At 46.4% G+C, this 19044-nt stretch overlaps 3 protein-coding genes across 4 annotated transcripts in view; 1 reads left to right on the top strand and 2 right to left on the bottom strand.

Annotated features, from left to right (window-relative positions):
• LOC131269016 (protein encore) overlaps nucleotides 1-3471 on the top strand; it is a 102698-nt gene extending 99227 nt beyond the window's left edge. Inside the window, exons 7-11 of the mRNA XM_058271325.1 lie at nucleotides 61-437; nucleotides 1382-1414; nucleotides 1551-1842; nucleotides 1924-2050; nucleotides 2130-3471. Of these exons, the coding sequence (XP_058127308.1) occupies nucleotides 61-437; nucleotides 1382-1414; nucleotides 1551-1842; nucleotides 1924-2050; nucleotides 2130-3351 (2051 nt within the window). The 3' untranslated portion in view covers nucleotides 3352-3471. The remainder of the gene's footprint in view (nucleotides 1-60; nucleotides 438-1381; nucleotides 1415-1550; nucleotides 1843-1923; nucleotides 2051-2129) is intronic.
• A 6991-nt stretch (nucleotides 3472-10462) lies between these two features.
• Nucleotides 10463-14083, bottom strand: LOC131268619 (molybdenum cofactor sulfurase). Of its 2 annotated transcripts, none has more exons than XM_058270846.1 (5): nucleotides 14019-14083; nucleotides 13911-13955; nucleotides 13411-13760; nucleotides 12559-13213; nucleotides 10463-12488 (listed from the first exon to the last, which is right to left on the bottom strand). In XM_058270846.1, the coding sequence occupies exons 3-5, from the start codon at nucleotides 13481-13483 to the stop codon at nucleotides 10856-10858; spliced, it is 2361 nt and encodes a 786-aa protein (XP_058126829.1). In that variant the 5' UTR covers nucleotides 13484-13760; nucleotides 13911-13955; nucleotides 14019-14083; the 3' UTR covers nucleotides 10463-10855. The 2 variants fall into 2 exon arrangements, with proteins under 2 accessions (XP_058126829.1, XP_058126830.1); XM_058270847.1 differs by having other exon boundaries at nucleotides 13834-13955; nucleotides 14019-14031.
• Nucleotides 14084-15018: 935 nt separating this feature from the next.
• On the bottom strand, nucleotides 15019-17543 carry LOC131269636 (small ribosomal subunit protein uS8A). The gene is made up of 3 exons (XM_058272100.1): nucleotides 17455-17543; nucleotides 16536-16859; nucleotides 15019-15513 (listed from the first exon to the last, which is right to left on the bottom strand). Exons 2-3 carry the CDS (start codon nucleotides 16832-16834, stop codon nucleotides 15420-15422), a joined length of 393 nt encoding a protein of 130 aa, XP_058128083.1. The 5' UTR covers nucleotides 16835-16859; nucleotides 17455-17543; the 3' UTR covers nucleotides 15019-15419.
• Nucleotides 17544-19044: the final 1501 nt, after the last annotated feature.

Genomic DNA, 19044 nt, shown 5'->3' with positions numbered 1-19044 from the left:
ATCCCCACTCCACGCCCACCGCAACACTCATGCTCTTCTTCCTCTTCTGCCTGCTTCCAGTGTCCGACCAAGCCGATATGCTGCGGCGCGAGCTGGACAACCGGTTTCTCGACCGCAGCGGGCTGACGGCGGTTCAACCCGGGCCACCCTACCTGCGCCAGGAGCTGCACCACCATCAGCATCAGCACACGCACCTGCACCAGCACCAGCACCAGCATCAGCCGCTGCTACCGGGAGCGGCTGGCGGTGCGCCCGCCCTCTTTCCGCCGCCCCTCTTCAAGGACGTGCCGAAGATCGGCGCCGTCGACTCGCCGTTCTACCGCACCGGGCTCGGCATGCCACCGTACGCCGGCTACCCGCCCGGTTTGCTCCACCCGGGGCTCAGCGGTCCCACCCAGTTTGTGCCGCCGAGCCACCTCCAGTCGTTCGTGCCGAAGGTAGGTTCCCTTTTCCGCTCGTGACGTCTGCACATTCCACATTCATCGACCCATCGACGATCATTGCATTTCGGATCACCGTTAATGAGTTTTATTGCGCAGCTCATTGCTTGTACTATTTACAATGTCATCAGTCTATCAGTTTCTCTATCCTCTACATCAAAAAGTCTGCGTTCGTAGCGTTTGCATTAACAAAAATAGACAAATTTTCATTGACGATAAGAAAAAAGTTTACCAAGTTAACTGAACGAAGTAAATTTTATTGTAAAGATACATCTTTTAAGTACTTTAAAAAAATATTCCGACGGCCAGTAAGCCGGCCTGTTTTAGTTTGGCCGGCTAATGTTTTAGTCACCGTGGATTCAGTTTAAATAATACAGTTGTCAAACATGTTCTAAATTTAAAAGAAATGCTTCTCTTTATTTTGCTTTTAACAGAAAGTTGCTAGCGTTTTCCGTTTTTGCTTGTAAAGTCGTGGAAAATTGTCTATTTTGTTTTTAATGCAAACGTTAATCAGTGTAAAATTTTCACTATCCTCAACATCAACCAGTCTTCTGAAAATATAACCTTCTTCTTGCGAAATCGGAAAGCTTTCTCTTTCTACTCGGTCTGTCAATGTTTTGACACTTCTCTTTTCCGCTGGGCTTTGCGCTGTAGCAGCAAAACATTTACTTTGCCGATCCCTTTCAGTTTAATAAATTGTTTTGAGAAGCGCGCCTCCTTCTCTTCTGAGCATCAAGTTTCAGTTTGCAGCTTAATCAATTCATTCATACATTGTTTGTTTGTTTGTTTGTTTGTTTGTTTTTTTGAATGTTTTCCATGCTTTTCGCCATAACCATCAACAACTCGATCATGATCATCGCCATTACCACCATCATCCACCACCACCACCACCACACTCAACCATCCATCACCCACACGCTTCTTCTCATCGTCGTCCAAAGCAACAGGCGCCACCGGTCGACCCGAACAAGAAGGTAGGTTACCGGGGATCTCCGGCACCATCCACCACCATGCAACACCGTTTGTGTTTGTTTGTTTTTTCCCGGTCGCGTTTCGCGCTTTTGTGGCACTGGGGTTATAACCGTTCGTTTGGTTCTTTGACTTTTGCAGAAAACGGGCAAGTGGAACGCGATGCACGTGCGGATCGCGTGGGAGATCTACCATCACCAGGCGAAGCAGAACCCGGACAAGGCGGCCTCGATCAAGACGGCGTCGGAGATGCTGCGGCCACCGTCGCACATGTACCCACCGTCGGCAGCCGCCGCCGCCGCGGCCGGGCTCGTGCGCCCGCACGATCTGCCCTCGTCCACCTTTCCACCAGCAGGCCTTCCGGGGCGGCCGGGCCCGTACGATTCTGCCCCGCTGCCGCCCAGCTACATGAGCTCCCCGGGCAGCCACATAGGTGAGGAACGCCACGCAACCGCCGCTACGGACGCCCATTCGGCCAGCCTTCTCAACCATTCTACGTTCGCTTTGTTTGCAGGAGTGTCCCCGTTCGGTCGGTACGCCTCGCCGTACGGTGGCTCGCCGTTCAGTGGCCTTTCGCCCTTCTCGCGCGACATTCCGATCGGTTCGCAGATGCCGGGTGCGATGCACGATCCCTGGCGCAGGTGAGTGTCCACCGTGAATGCTGGTGCTGAGAGCGTATCTCGTACATCACTGACACTTACACTTTTTGTTTCCATGTAGCGCGTTGCCACGCGGTGTCGGTGCGTACCAGCAGGGTCCGCAGCCGCCGGGTGGTGCGGGGTGGCCACCGATCAAGCAGGACCCGGGCCTGGTGGCGGAGAACGCGCGCCGTGAGGCGGAGGAACGCGAACGCCAGCGGGAGCGCGAGGAGCGGGAGCGCGAGCGGCAACGGCGGGAGCGCGAGGAGCGCGAGAAGCAGCGGGAGCGCGAGCGCGAGGAGAAACTGCGCAAGGAGCAGCAGGAGCGCGAGCGGGAACGGGAGCGGGAGCGGGAGCGCGAGCGCAAGGAGAAGGAACGGCGCGAGATGGAGCGGCGTGAGATGGAGCGCGAGCGGATGCTGCACCAGCAGCAGCGGGAGTCGAAGGCAGCGGCCGCGGCCGCAGCAGTCGCAGCCGCCAACGCGGCCGCCTCGATCAACCGGGACCGGTCGCCGCTGCGCAACGGCACCGAGCTCGACATCCGGATCAAGGAGGAACCGCGCAAGGACGACGAGCTGCTGATGCGCAGCCATGCGGCGGCCGTCGCCAGCGATCCGCGCTACCATCCCTCGATGATGCCGCACCCGTACATGACCGGGCGGCATCCGGCGGTGCACATGCTCCCTGGGGGGCACCTATCGCGCACGATGCTACCCCCGACGATGGGCCTGCCGACGCACTTCCCGCCGCACGGCTCCTGGGGTCCGGATCCGTTCCGGGACTACCGGCTTGACTCGCTACACCACCCGCTACGCTACAACCCGCTGATGGACGCTTATCGGGCGGAGGAAGCGAAGGCGTCGCTCCTGTACGCAGCCCAAACGGCGGCACACTTCCGCGGCAAGGAGCCAAGCCCGGTGCCACCGCCGCAGCAGCAGCAACAGCCCCCGCCCCACCATCGTATGCCGTCCGGGCCCGGTGGTGGCGGTGCGGGAGGAGGAGGAGGCAATCCCGGTGGTGGTGGCGGACCTCCTACCGGTCCCGGACCCGGAACGCCTGGCGGTGCTGGTTCGGGCGGTGGCGGAGGTGGCCGAGATCCATCCGGCGGTCCGCACAAAGCCCAAACACATCCCGCGTCCGCGACGAGCAATGGACCGATGCCGGGCGCGGGCGGGCCCGGTGGTATGGGTGGAGGCCCAGGTGGAGTGTCCGGTCCGGGTTCGGCTGGTCCACCACCAGCCGGCTCCGCGCTACCCGTCTCCATCGATATGCACAAAAAGGAGGACACCTGTCAGTCCCGATGATAGTCGGCGGGTGGCGGCTCGGTAGAGCTCGGCGGTAGTGGCACCACTACCACCATCGCCACCTGTGTGGCCACCGGCACCGGCAGCAGCAATGTGCACCCAGTAACGACGACGCCACTGATCGTCATCGAGGACGATGACTGAGCGCGAAACGAGGTTATGTGCACAGCGCGCACCGGCTCGCAACGAGCCGGCAGTGTTTCACTTCCAATACCACCACCTACCAGACACGACGACCCGACACTAGAGCGAAAATCAAAGGGACAACACCACACAACTGTCGCCTCGAGCGCGAGTACGCAGCGGATTCGCTAGCATTTACACCATCGTCCACCAGATTGTAAGCACCTCCGGTGGGCTCTCGGCTTTCCACCCAAGGCAACCACGTCATCCAATCTGTATACCCCCGGGAAAGGGAACACCGACCGAACCGTGGACCCCCCTCTCCCCCATTCGAAGCGAGGTTCGAGCCACGATCGAGCACAGCAATATGAAATCGAATCAGGAATCAAAAGCACATAGCGCAATTAGCAACGCGACGAGGCGAAAATCGATGGCTGAGTGAGGCACCGGCGGCAACCAAGGGTCACGGCAGCAACCTGCGACGACGTCCACCGTGTTCAACCCGTCAGAGTCACATGAAACTGTATTTATTCGATAACTAGGATCTAATAACTAATCGAGTATCGGACTGATCGAGGCCGGCTTATGCTGTCCAGCCAAACATCCACCACCACCACCACCACCCCCCATACAACCAGGCTGTCTTATTTTTAACGCGAACAGTTTTATTCGTTCTTTTCTCTGTTTTGTTTCATTTTCGGTTTCATTTGCGGCTTCTCCTTCACGCACGCCGTGATGAGTGGAAACATCGAACACTCGACCCGAACCGACAGGCTCATTTACAGACTCCTTATTGTGTGCACAATTGTGTGTGTCTCATCCTCCCACACGCACACACCATCTCACAACATGATACATACTAAACGTGCACATTCCAAAGTATGTCATCATGATAACGGTTCGCCTCATCTGGGCTCCCGAGGGGTTGCGAAACACTACCAGGGTTGGCGAGGTGTGTACGGTTAAAACCGAGAGAGGATTGTGTTGGTATGTGCACGAGCCGGAAACGGCAGCAGACAAGCGATAGGAAGGTTTACTGGCAGGACTGACAAAGTTAAAAACAAAATGCATTTATTTCATCGCCGAACCGCGGTTCCCCCAAACGGTGCGGTCAACGAAATGTGTAAGATAGGAACGTGTGTGTACGAGCGAAGTGCAGGGATCGAACTCACTTCTCACCTCGTGCGGTTGGATCATTTGTATTATAGTACCTTAAATTCGTGCGACGTGTTTATTTGTATCGTGTACAGCCTAGCTTCGGTCCAACGTGGGACGAATAGATTGTTTATGTATTATTATATTTTATACATACATACGTATGTATGGTTCCAACCCCGACACGCAGCCGGGGTTCGGACTGGGGCACATCCAGCAACACTTTAGGCATGCTCATCTCACCTTTGTTCACTGTACCATAAAAGTAACCAAAACACAAACACCGAGAGTTTCTTTTGCAAACCCACTTCTAGTAGTTTACGGAAATCTTTATCCGGTGGCGCTCTATGTCAGCCCTTTCATCTCACCGTTTAAACTTCCTTCCGATCGCCGTCCCCTTACTACTACCCCCTCTACTTTTTATATGTATGCTCTGAAAATGGTTTTTGAAAATTTTTCCCATCATTGGCAACTGCTTTCGAGTCGTTTTTTAGTTAGTTTTATCACTCTTTAGTTAAAAATGTTGATCCCATATCGAAAAGTACCGAAACTGGACCAAATATTTTAGTTGTCGTGTATAACCACGGAGAAAACGGAGACATTTTCAATTGAAAAACATAGGACATGAAATAAGAGAGTTGTAAATCGATTCAATAGAGGTAGAATTACAAATCGACTATCGGGGTTTCCGAAAGGTTTCCTAAATTCTCTTTAAATCACTTGCTTTCACTGAAAACAAATCTCAAGTTACATTTCCCTCACAAACATTAACAAACCTTAGGCATTTCATATCAAGGTGTGATCTCTCAATGTCGTCTTGACAAGCAGGCTTGTGCGGACACATTATGGATGGGCCCGAACTTTTCCCAATCTTTCCCCCTCTCGCGCCACTTGATGAAGCTTTCGTAAACGGGGTTTTTGGTACAGAACATAACAGCAAACAACATCCCTACATCATTTCTAGCATCCTACATCCGTCCCACGCTCTCGATGCCGGTCCCGTCTGTTTCATACCATGTTTGGAACGGTTGCTTGGAGGCCATCCTCTTCCGCCCGGATGGGTTTCAGAGTAAGATCCGGACAGCGGTAGAGAGTGTCTGTGTTTAAGGTCTCAAACGCAAAATGAACGAATCACTTCTCGATTCGTGGATAGGAAACTTTGCACCGTCAGGCAAATATAAATTAGCTAGCATCCCGGGGGGAGAAAATGGAATGGAACATTATTGCCAAGGAAAGATATCGCTCGACAAAAGCAAACGGAAACCAACCGCATTAGGCATACGAACTCGTATAAAAAAAATCAAAGAGCACGTTGTGAAAAGTAACTAGGTAAATGTGTAAACGCTCGGAAACGCGTGCGCAGCTGATTCACGACGTGTTTGAGCAGCAATTAGTAAATAGAAGGCGAGACGAAGGGAGAAGGAAAACAGTACGGCGTGTGCTGCACATATTAGTAGGTGCAGTCAGAGGCCGGAGTGTGAACTAGATGTGTAGGGTTAGTTTAATTTAATTTAATTGCGTATTACCTTTAACTAAATATTATTTATTCAATAGTCAGTTTTTTTTAATCTATAAAATCCCACGCTAGCGTGGTAGCTCGTCAGACGTAATTAGGTGAGATTAGTTCAAGAAGAAAAAGCTTAACGGGCGGGACAACCGTACGACGCGACCGTTAAATACAATTTTCCCCGCGTCCTCCCGCGAAAGGGAATGGGAACGGCCCGTGGGGGAGGGAGAAAAACAGGGCCGTCTAGCAAAATACATTACAAGCCACACACCCCCCCTCAGCATAAACGCGGACTCTTTTTTTTACATAAAAATAAAGTAAAACAAAAAAATATAATCGAATCTTTAGCCACACTCTTTTGTTTTTCGTTTGCTCTTGCTAGTTGTATTTTAGGTTCGCTCCGTTCGCTTACTTTGGATTACATTTTCTACCACCGTTGCGTTGTTTATTACATTTCTTCTGTTTATTTTCAGTTGTTTTTTTTCCATTTGCAGACTTTTATTTCACAGCTACACTTTCGTGACGATTTGTTTCGTTTCAGCACAACCGTTGTTTTGAGTTAAACCATTTTAGCCTGGCCAATGGGTGGGCGGTTCACGAAGGGTACAATCAGACACTTGGCGAGGTTGACACGAGTCCGGTATTCGGGAAGAATCTCAACCAAAGAACGAAAACATACAGCAAAGCAATACCAAGTCACCACGAAAGGCAATACACAAAACATAAAAACAAAACACGAAAACCAGCAACAGCAAGGGAAACGATATTACACTATGCTTAAGGAGTCAATCAGTATCAGTAAAGCAACGCCAATAGTTCTTCTTAAGCGCGTACGGAGCGGATGATGGTGCTGCAGACAAGGTGATCGCGATGGTGAGCAAATCAAAAATCAAACCGAAAAAAAACAACACAGTAGGTGCTGGCGGTACGAGGAGATGTATATTCAAAATCGTGTGAAATCAGTAAAACCCCAAAAGCAGACAAAATCGTGATCAAAACAATGTTATCCCCAAAGCGAAGGGATGGGCTTAACCGAGCCGGAAACGCGCCCGCAATTCAATTGTAGCAGTTTAGCGAACAGGCGAACGGCGAACGGTAGACGGAAACATTCAAAAAGAAAAACTGAAACGAGTCAAAAATGCATACAAATGACGAGAGGGCACCCAGAGGGATGCGCAGAAGTAGCGACGAACGCAAGATATTAAGAAAACAAGAAAATTAACAAAGTAACCCCTAGAGTAGCGAGTAGTTTTCAAATAGCAGGAGATGATTAAAGGTGACGAACATTAGAGTGTGATAGAGTGGACCGCTGACCGCCAGCACAAGGGATGTATGCGATGTATGTGCGTGCGTGCGTGTGTGTGAATAATACACGTAAGTTAAAGCAAAGAAGAAGAAGAAGATGAAGAAGCTGAAGAAGATTAGCAAGGAAGTTTAGCGACCGATAGTATATGAAAACCATAAGGCAAGCAAATAAACATAAACACAGAATATTAGAAAGAAGCGCGAACCCCGAAAGCATACACTACAAGTGTGTTAGAAGCAAACCAAACACACTAAACACACCCACAGACACAGATACACATACAAACTTACAACCAGGAAAAAGTTACGGGCGAAAATAACGGTCCATGGGACAGAAAGGGCACCCAAAAGCAAAGTATAACCGTTTTTTTGAAAGGGTCCTTAAAAATACGAGCCAACCCACAACCTGGCACACGGGTATGTGTACGTGTATGTTTGTGTGTGTTTGGTCGTGTGTATGTGTGCATGTATCACAGTCACACACTCTCTCCCCAGACACGTCTTTCTAGCCCCTTTTCTGCAAGACAGGGAAAGGGGGTTTCGCAAAAGAGGGGGAGTGCATATGGCGCGAAACATAGAACGTGCTCACGTGGGAAATTCGGTTTCGAGTTCCCCAAGAGGCGCACGTCTTCCAGGAAAAGTGCCCTGTTGGGGAAAACGGAAGCTGCGGAAAGGAAGGGATAAACCAACCAAATAAGAGAGAAAAATAACTCGCAAACGCAGAATGAAAGCAGCAGAGCAGATAACACAGAAGATAGCGAAGAGATATGTAATGCTGGGGGAAGGAGGATATACCCGGACGAAGAAGGTGTCGATTTGCAACAAACGTTCGGTTCGTTTATATATATATATATTTAAATATATATAGATATACATAGGGACATAAAAAGCAATGGCCAAGATTATTACATCATTCCTAGAATATGGAAACAAGGAGGCAGCAGATTAAAGAAAAAGTAAAAGTAGCATTAAACGATACCCCGTAAGGAATAGTTTTGCACACACATGTGTGTGTGTGTGTATGTGAGCGAGTATAACAGTCAAGTAAATCAAGTAGGAGAACGGTGTGCAAATACTAAGGTCTAAAACCGAGCAAGCATGAAGGAGAGGGACTGCTGCAGCATAAACTGAAGGGACGAAAGGGCGTAATTATTTAAACAAATGTAAAACAAAACAAAAACAACAATGATAGGGGATGTACGCGGAATCAGATGCTGGCTGATGGAGGAAGTTATAAAAAGTGAGCAAACAAACACGACAAACAAACAAACAAACAAACAAACAAACAAAAACAATTGGTAACGAAAAGGATTGCACGATGCTGCAGCAAACCGGATTAAGTTGTGCGCCGTAAAATAAACAAAGAAATAAATAAGGCGTGGAACGACAGAAATACAACCTCGGCGAAGGAAAAGAAAGAAAAACCGAAAAGCATACACAGACCGTAGAGTACGGAGCGGGTGGATAGAGAGCGAGGGAGAGAGAGAAAGAGAGAAAGAAAATAAAATTATTTGAAAAATTATATCAACGTAACGTGTTTTCCCTCCTTTTTATTGCACTGGTTGACAACCGAATCCGAATATAATTTATGTTATCTAAATCCGAACCTAAAATGTATAAATATTTTTTAAATTTACTTTTTTTCAAATAATATTTTATTTTTTATACAAAAATATCACCATCGTTTTCAAGTTTTTATTTTTCAGCTCAAAAAATCGATCTCAATCCGAAAATATATGGGAAGTAGGTAAGTAAAACGGCTTTAGATTATCCGAAAATATATTTTTTTAAATAATATTTTAGCATTTTGTTTTACAAAAATATCACCATCGTTTTCAGGTTTTTACTCCGGGAAAATCCCTAAAACAATAGATTTTTCGAAAATTGAATTTTTCAGCTCGAAAAATCTTCCTCAATCCGAAAATATCTGGAAAGTAGGTAAGCTAACCAATGTTTAATTATCCGAAAAGAGTTATTTTGGTAAGGAAAACAACTTTTAATAATCCGGAAATATAGCATTTTATGCAAAAAGATTTATGACGGTAAGTTAAACATTGCAATTTTATCCAAAAACAGTAGAAAAAAAGCTTTAAATTATCCGAAAATATTCCAGTTTATCCGAAAACAGGGTGTTAGGTAAGTTAAACTGCTTGAAATCCATCGCTTTTGGTAAAAAAAATTGAAATTGTCAACCCCAAAAATCGGCCCAAAATTACCATGGTAATGCTATGGCAACGTTGGATCCAGATTGGGAAAATCTAATTCACATTCTTGGTTAATTATTGTCTTGAAATCGAAAAACTGTATATAATTCGGATGACCGAAGCGCCGCTCTAGCTGAACCACTGTGCTGGGGGCTGCCGGTGACGGGACTGACGGTTTTCTTTCACGCCACGTCGGTCCCTAGAGACCGCAGAATCCATGACTCGCGTCGGTCGAAAAGTGTCAGTCCACCAGTGTTTTTCTCATGCTTTCTCGTTCTGCCCAATTGACAATCGATAACCATTGATAACGCTGGTGATCTTCGATCGTTGCCACCGAATGAAAGAGAGCTAGAAATAGAATGAACAATCGAACGGGAACAGCACTCGGTATCCACTTGCTAAACCATATCCCCTCTTCTATATTAAACATTTAACTTCTTTTCTTCCATTGATCATTCTTTCCGTTAATTTATAATATACTTCTCTATAAATATATAAAAATGAATGTTTGTATCTGCGTGACGCTAATATAATTTGTTCCTTTTCCCCAAAAACTAAAATTTTCCCAAGGAAAAGCCGGAAAAATGGGTAAGAGTGGCTTTTATCTATATAAAACAATCAAATATACAATTTGCAAACTAAAACTAAGAAACTGCTGAGCCAAACTTAACGAAGTCATGGGATAATTGGTTCCTTTTGGGGCAAACAAGATTTAGGTGAAAAAAGATAAAAAAAAACTACAAATGAAAAGCTGGAAAATGTAAAAATTCAACACAAAAGGAATCAACACATTAAGCAAAAAAACATAACATACATATCGCGTCTCAAAATTGGCGCATACCACGATTTATTATTTAAATGAAATGTGTTAAGTCGCTCGTCCAAAGTAAAAACAAAACTTCTTACATACATTTGTTTTGCTCATAGTAAGGGATCTATTTATTGACGCTTTCCCAGACAATCGGCAGAATGTGGAGAAGCGTTCAGAACGCTAACGAAGGCCGCCGTGCAGCGCTTCTTGTGCAACCAATCACCCGGAGTGCGCTTATGCGATAGTAAGGCAGGACTTGTTACTCAAGCAACGTTGGAAACGTTTTAAAAACTAGCACCGTTTTCCTATGCCTAACAATTTGCCACTCGAAATGGTCCTTTGGCATAAACAAAGTAGTCCGAAACCGAAATCAAACAGTTACGTAGTGGGAATGTTTTGCTACTCTATTAAACCCGTTATCTTGTCTCCGCAGCTGAGCATCGCACCCGGCTCCAGATTCGCATGCGACATGTAGATACCGAAGCGCAGCTTCCCTTCAAATTCCCGACTTATCGTGCGCAGCGGTTCGGCCGTCCGGTTGCCGGTTTCCTGATCGATGCAGATCATCTGACAGCGAGTGCATGGGCCATCGACCGTAAATTGGCAGTCGCCGATCAGTAGCCGGCGCCAGTCCAGCTCTTCCAGCGGGCGGGTGGATTCAATGATCAAATTTCCCCGGAAACGCTGAACAAGCGCGTCCAGCGGTGGGGCTTGCTCGTGCCCGCCCCAATCGTCCACCTTCTCGCTGAGCCAGCGGACGGAAGCGCGATTGACAAGCAGCAGCTGCGCCTGGTTGTTGAGCGACAACTCCTTCGCCGTTCGCCGTTGGACGCGGGCCTCGTTCGGTGACTGGCGCAGCAACCGTAGGCCGGAAATGCCGAGCGCAAGGGAAATCCATTCGGCGACCTCATCACCGCAGTCCATCCCGCTCACCGCATCCGTGCACACTTTCGTCTGGCATAGCTGAATGTGCGCCATGTCGTCGTGTCGCTCCTGTTCCTGGTTTGGGTAGCGCAAATCGATAACGATCTTTTCGTCAGCGTCGGGATGCTCGAGCGTTAGCTGGCAGAGCTGCAGATCAATCGTCGGTCGAATGCGGCACATACCGGGCAGCTTCTTTTGCGTCATTGCCGTGCCGTGGTCGTCAACGACCACGAACTCACGGTCGTAGCGCAGGCCCGTGCTCGAAAGCGGCCAGCTAACATCGTCGCCGCCACGGTCGACGCGGAATGCACCGCACGATTTCAGCGGGTAAAGGCAAATCTGCACCAGCCGGGGCTTGTCGTAGCTCTTGTACAGCGCAGCGATGTTTGCACGCGACACCAGTGGGCCCTTGGTGGTACGGCGGATGTAGCAACCGGCTAGCATCGCCACCAGCTGGTCGATGTCCGCCGCACGCGTGCAGTAACCGAACGAGACGCGAACCGACCCGGTTGGCTTCCCGTCGACGAGATCGTTTGCGTCGCCGCATACGTGTCCCGCTTGGTACTGGCGCAGGATGTCGGTGTCGGTTAGCCCGAAGTGGCGCTGGCACGCACCCGGATTGCAGAAGCACCCCGTCCGCAGGTAGATGCTGTGGTTCGCGGCCATGCAGGCGACTTCGGCGTAACCGACGTAGGTGCCATCGTCGTTCCGTACGTTGAAGTTTATAATCGCACCCTGCGTGTCTGCGTCCTCAAACGCGCTATCGTGGTACAGCTCGACCACCGGCGTGCCATTGGTGTGCTCGAGCTGCCGCAGACGGTTGTGGCAGTAGCGCGCTAGCGCAAACGTGTGCCGCTGGATGCGGTCCATCGGCGACGGACCGATCAGCCGCTCGAGCGTATCCATGCAGGGAAGCAGCGAACAAACGGCCAAAAAGTTTAACGTGCCGTCCTCAAAGCGCTCCGCCAGCGTATCGCGTTTCACGTGGAACCCGCCCGGACCGCTTATTGCGATTTTCACCGTACCTCCGCCGTAGTAGCGTTTTCCCGGCAGCAACAGGTGCTCGACGTCCTTGCGAACCAGAAGTGCTCCGAGGCCAGTGGGATACCTAAAATGGAATAAAATATCAAATAACTATAATAAGAGCACACGTCTCGACGATAGAAATGTTGCCCTACCCGAATATTTTGTAGAACGATACACATACAAAGCTTGGTTTGTAGCGCGTAAGATTCAGCGGGCTGGTCGAAACGTAGCTAGCTGCATCAAGGCACACGTGAAACCGGTCCCGGTCAAACCCGTCCAATCCACTCTGTTCTACCGTTCCGCATAACGCCAGTGGATACTTGGTACCGTTAAAGTTGCATTGGGCGGGGAAGACAAGCAGCGAGGGGCGCGTCCGTTGGCAGTCCGGAACCGGAGGTCCCTCGCCGGACCGTTGGAGTGCCTGCAACAGGTCGGTCCGTTCCACCGGGTGAATTCGATCGGTTTGTACGATCTCGCGCATGCCCAGCACAGACGTATGACTTTCTCGCAAGAATACGAACGCCCCGGGCTCGGCAGTTTCGGTCGGGGTCGAGGGCGAACGGAACTGGAACGACTCTCCGATGAGCTTCAACGCACCGGTGGTGCCGGATGTGAACACTAGCTCGTATTCGGAAGCGCGGGTGTTAAACCATCGCAATACACGGTACCGTACCAGGTCCACCATGTCCTCCATCGTTCGGCTGGTGTGTGGATTGCAGAACAGGTGTCTCGCGAGCAGCTCCTGAACCGCACGGAGCTGCGATTCACCGTATAACGCCGTGCCAGCATGGTCAAGGTAACATTTTCCTGTAGAAGGTATTAAAAATAGAATCAGTCATTTTTCAACCAATTTCACAAAAAAAAAAGATTTTAACTGTAAGCTTCCAGAGAACAGACAAAACAAAATGCTACACTAAAGAAGGCACTTTATAAAGGTTAGTTTGCTTGAAAAAATCATTGAACAAATAACGAATCCAAATAGCACTGATGATATTTGCTCTTACCTTTCAGGCGGCCAAATTCCTGCTCAATTTTTAGCAACTCCTCCGTGCTATACTCGCTGCTGAACTCCATCATTGCGCGGTGCAAGATAATAAACTATTTTACCACACACAAATGCTGCCTTGTCACCTGATAGCTGAGCTCGACTCAGATAAAATATTACCGAGAGGTGTATATAAGTACCTCCTCGATATCGGTACTAAGTTTACAAACGATTCGCTTAAAAAAAAGGCACAATTTGTCTTCCGCTTCAGATTGACGTCCACCCCATGGTCAAAATTGTAATATCATCGTAGAAAATCAACTCGTTCGTACATAATAAGCAGGGGAGGCTGATAAGCCGTCAAGTAAGCTGCGAAGAATAACAAAAACAATCATTTAGTGAATATTTGATCACATCTTCCAACTCCAATCGAACCACGTACACGATGCACCGGTCAATGCCTGTCGCTATAGGTAGCTGAGGTAGATAATGATAGTTGTTTTCAAAGATCATACTCACTTTCGAGACTTTGATGCCCCGCACTTGAATGTTGATGAGGATTACCTTCAGAAATAAATATTTGTTTGTAATAGCATTTCACATTGGAGATTTCGTTTAAATACCTACATTTAGATTTCATGTTATGATACACGAACTCATAACATTTTAAACTGTCATACTTTTGTACCAAGATCTGTGCAAAAAGGGGGGCAGTTTATGGTAGCTTTCTGTTTCCCTTCACTTTTGACAGTTGATTTAATATTTGAAAAGCAAGTTGCTGTATTTTTACAAAATTGAGATAGAACTAAATAGTTCATGTTTGCCATATTAAATTTACTGCTAATTTGTCTAATGTAATGGTTGCTTGAAACAAGTAGAATATTATGTTATGTTGCTACTCTACTGTATTGCTTTTACTTTGTTTCTACTGCAGTAGTTATTGTAGCAACACTTACAGCATTATCAGTTGAATTGTGGTTTGTTTCGAGCTTTGGCCACTAACTTCTATGTTGGATGATACATTTCTAGACATTTTAGGTTTTCTAGAGTATGTTTAGCAATTTAGCTGTAGTATACATTTTCCTGTCAGTTTCGAACTGAATTTCCAAGCATGTACACGGTGAAAATGGCAGGGTAGGCGTTATAGGCTAGTTTATACGCTCACATCTAAAGTAGAATTTTGAGGGTTAAAAGATACAAAATTTATCGAAAAATATTGCTTAGGAGCATACAAAACTTTGTATTTTCATAGAATAAATCGGTACAATCACTTTGGAAAAGGATACTGTAAGTATGGCTGGAAAACTATTATTATGCGAAAATCGCTATGGTGTAGATTCTTCAGGCTGTACGAGCTAAAAAAGCTACCAAACTTGTTACACGCACAATCCGACATTTATATTTGATCAATATGTTTAGAACCACTGATTTGTTAAACTGCCTTCAAAGTGGCAAAGGATTGGGCAAAAAGAGCAGCAACTATTTTATTTTCACTTCAGGACGGAAGATAATATTTCGATAACACAATATAAAACAGTTGACTGGAAACGCAGAGAAGAAAACGATTATTAAGCAACATTACGACGTTGCGTAAGTACAACATTTTCTCGAAATAAACACTACGCTCTTCTTTTAACGGTAGGTTCAAATGCGCACTTTATTTCACACGTTTTGTTTATCAATTCATGCTAAGCCCATTTGCACTTCATAACGTAATCGAGTTTCTTGCTGTTTCGGTTCAAATGTGTACGGTACACCGTAGCAGGGGAAAAACGCGGCGGAACCAAAGCAGACAAAAAAAAAGTACAAATGAAATGAAACAGCGAAGAAAGGAACCCTTTTTAGCTTCAAGGACAAGGCTCCTTCAGCCGCTTCTCCTACTCTTCCTCGCATCGGTCGGCAGTCGCGAAGGTGTGATTGTGACGTGAAATGCGCGCTTGTGTTCCCACCGTGTGCCCAAAACACACAGACACACACACACACACTCTCTGCAAAACTCCAGAGGCGGCGGGGGTTTGTGATAGGTTGTTAGAAGAAGTATCCTAGAATCTTGCCACCGAGATGCTTCCTCCTGGCCTCCTCGTGATCCATGATTCCTCCACTTGTTGTGAGAACGACGTATCTGTGACGAAAATGAAGAGATGGGAGAAAAGAGACACCGTTAACAATCGTGCATACGAAGAAACAAATTTATATAAACACAATCAATTGAGCCACAATTTTCAATGTTCTAGTCTAGACAACCGAATTAACTATCGGAATGCACACTCGTTCGTAGTCAAAGCAATCGAATACCATGGTTGCGAGGCCTATAGAAAACCCTTGCTAATATAAAAGGCCAGCTATCTTAAAGACGGTTTTAAAGATTGATTCATATTTATCCGGGTATTTGAGTCGATTGCATTTCATAAATCAAGTCATGTATCCAGTCCTATGAATCGGAACAACGTGGGTTTGTTTATCGCCGTCCCGGGATTAACAGGTGGATGTGTTTTTCACAACATTCTCTAGCCCCCTAAGTGTACCATTACTACCTCTCATTTTTGGTTCAAGCAGTAATATAAACAAGTAAAGAAGGCATATAATGACCAAACTTCTAAATTGCAAATTGCTTATAAACATGACGTACATCTCGTATGTAAGATCGATGTATCCATTCCTTTGAATCGGACCAACGTGGGCGATCGTCGACCCGGGATTAAAAGGTGGATGTGTTTTTCTATAGCCCCCTAAGCGTGTATCATTACCGCTTCATGGAAAGGAAACGGTAACATTGTAATGAAGAAGGCATAGACATCCCGAACGCTTATTCGAATTGATGTACGTCGTGTAGATTTGAGTGATTGTTATAAATATTCTATAGGTTGTGACGAATTTTTCCACAAGCCCGTCATTGGTTTCCAGTTACGGGTCAAATGATTTCAAAAGTCCAAATGCTAGCACAATTTGACATTGTTGTTAGAGTTGATTCAAGTTACTTAAAAATGTTACCTCATATAAGTATCATTTCTTTGAGATAAAAAGAATGACATTTCAAGCCTGTGCGCGCTGGCGTAGATTACTTTGAGAAACCAGGTAACATTAAAATGAGCACTGAATCGGAAAGGCCTGCACACTGGCCGTGCAGAGGATGGGAAAACTTACCCGAACTGGCGGGAGGGCAGCAGCGTATTCGTCCACCGTTCGATGTCGTCCAGCTTAACGTCGAACCGGGGCGAAATGATGCCGGCCTTGTTGAGGCGTCCGGTCAGGTTGACCACCACCTTGCCCGAGCGGTGATCGTCCACGATCTCGAACTCGCCAATGTAACCGTGCTTCATCATAACGGTCAGGAACTTTACAATGACCTTCGAGTTCGGCCGGATGAGCACCTGTCGTTTGCCGCGCTTTTCCGCATTGTTGATGCTCTTGAGGGCATCGGCTAGCACGCTGATACGGACCATGGTTGGGAACTCGTCTTACAGTTCACTGCGGGTGGTAAAAAAAAGAGTTATTAGTAGGTTTGCCAATGGGTGCTGCTAGCAAAGGGACAGCAGTGTTGGGTGGGGTGTGTGATTTGATTTCGACCCGGTGGTACGTGAACGATTCGGCACTGGCACTAGAAACATATCGTGCTACGGGTTTAGTTGATCGTGTTGGCCGCAATGCTTTTGTTGATGGAGAACTTCTTCCTTACAATCGCGTGCCGCCGCCATCGGCACCGCTTAACCACCATAACCACAACGGCAGCGATCAACGTTCGACATTACCGACAAGCTGGCCTTTGATTGATGATGATCCTTGGGTGCGGATGATTGAAACACCGCTCACTTCGGGGCCAATGCACCCTCATTTTTCTGCTCTCCAACGCGGGTAAACAACGCTAGTACCGGAGCACCGAAAACGATGGCTGCACATCACAACACGACGTAGGGCGCTGGAGATGGTTGCATATTTTCCTCGTACCACCGGGTGAAAACAAACGCTTTCTGCACGCCACTGCCGCACCAGCATCAACTGCGTCGAGTGCACGGCATCCTTCCAGAAGCCAGCTGCAGTTTCATTCCAAATTTCATCCATTTACCTCACTGTGCACGCGTTGACACGACGTACGTTGCCGAAGACTCGCTCGTAAAAGAACAGGAAGCGGTTGCCACGCTTGGCGCGTTGACGTTAAAGACGTCAGATGTAGGTCGACTGCCGGCATTTTGACAGTCGAAAGCGGAAGCGCCTTTTGGTAGGGTTGCTTCGATGAACCTTTTCACAGGTGTCGGATAGTGTATGATTTTTGCCCAACAGATGACGCTGTTTCAAATTACTGTTACCGCGTGACCACATTACCGCGTGACTACATTAGGCGTACCATACCAAAAAACTGGTGCGGCCCAGGTGGTAAAAACCGTTTTTTCTCTCTTTCTAGCGCACCATCGGCTCTGGTACGCTGTCACTCGACCGTACCAAGTTTTTGGTATGGTACGCCTAATGTGGTCACGCGGTTAGATTTTTGGGATTTTCTTTTAAAATTTCTTGTCGATGCATAATAGAATAAAAAGCTTTTCAGCTGTGAATCTTCAAAATTCTCAGAGTTGATAGTAGTAGATCGGACCGATAAAAAAGGACATAACGGAACAATTAACAATACGTTTGTTTTTTTGTGGATTCAACCTTTTATTGATTTTATTCAATCTGTAGCGTTATCAATGTGTTATTTATGCATAATATTGAGTATAATAATGAAAAGTATAAACATTACAATGGCTTCATCTGCTATTCATTTCATATAAGCTTTCCCCTTCATAATATGTTAGACTAATATATAAATAATGTTCAATGGCAAGAAATGTTACTGCAGATATTTGGTCATTTAATTTCAATTTAAAATTTACGCTCAATTTATCGCTGACAATGTGTTGTTTACGAGTCACGTTGATTATTGAAATTATATCATTCCAAAGGATTATTGAAAAGTAATGGTCAATATTTCGGTTTATATTTGGTTGTTTGGTATTATCGTTAGGATCCGGATCGCCTGTCTTTTATATTAATAATAGAAATGTTTTAATAAAAAATACATAGCCGTTAGTAATTTGAAATAAGCTTTCTCGTTCACAATGTGTTCGTTATGAGTAATATTCAATGAAGCTATAACGATTCCTCAGCCGTATAGTAATTCCAAACTGGTTATTTTGGTGATGAAAAAAAATTAACTCATTTTAGTTTTGCTTATTATTTTAATTACAGCTATCCAACAATTATCTCCTCTGTGGTGAAAATGTTTCATTAAAAAATTACATGGAATTTATCTGCCATTTATTTCAATTAAGCTTTTCCCTTTTCAATGTGATGTTATGTTGTAATGTTCATTTGAAAATGTATATTGTATATCATCTCATTTCTCTCTCATCTCAACTCCTCCTCCGTTAATAATAAATCGTATTTAATTACTGATTAGTAGGCTTTGATTCTGTTTATGCTTTCCGCTTCACAATGAGTTCATGAGTAATAAAGAACAATAAACACTTATGCTAAATATTCACTCACACATATGTTGTTTGGTTGTGTGTTACTATCACAAAAATTCGGAATACCTCTCCCATATGTTAATAATGGAAATGTTTCATTAAAAACTTCATTTGGTTTTAATCTGCGATTGATTTCAAATAAGCTTCACAAT

This window comes from Anopheles coustani, chromosome X (assembly GCF_943734705.1).
Source record: "Anopheles coustani chromosome X, idAnoCousDA_361_x.2, whole genome shotgun sequence".
Classification (NCBI taxonomy): Eukaryota; Metazoa; Arthropoda; class Insecta; order Diptera; family Culicidae; genus Anopheles; species Anopheles coustani.
The sequence above is the reverse complement of the archived record's forward strand: the minus strand, read 5'-3'. Positions and strand labels throughout refer to the sequence as shown.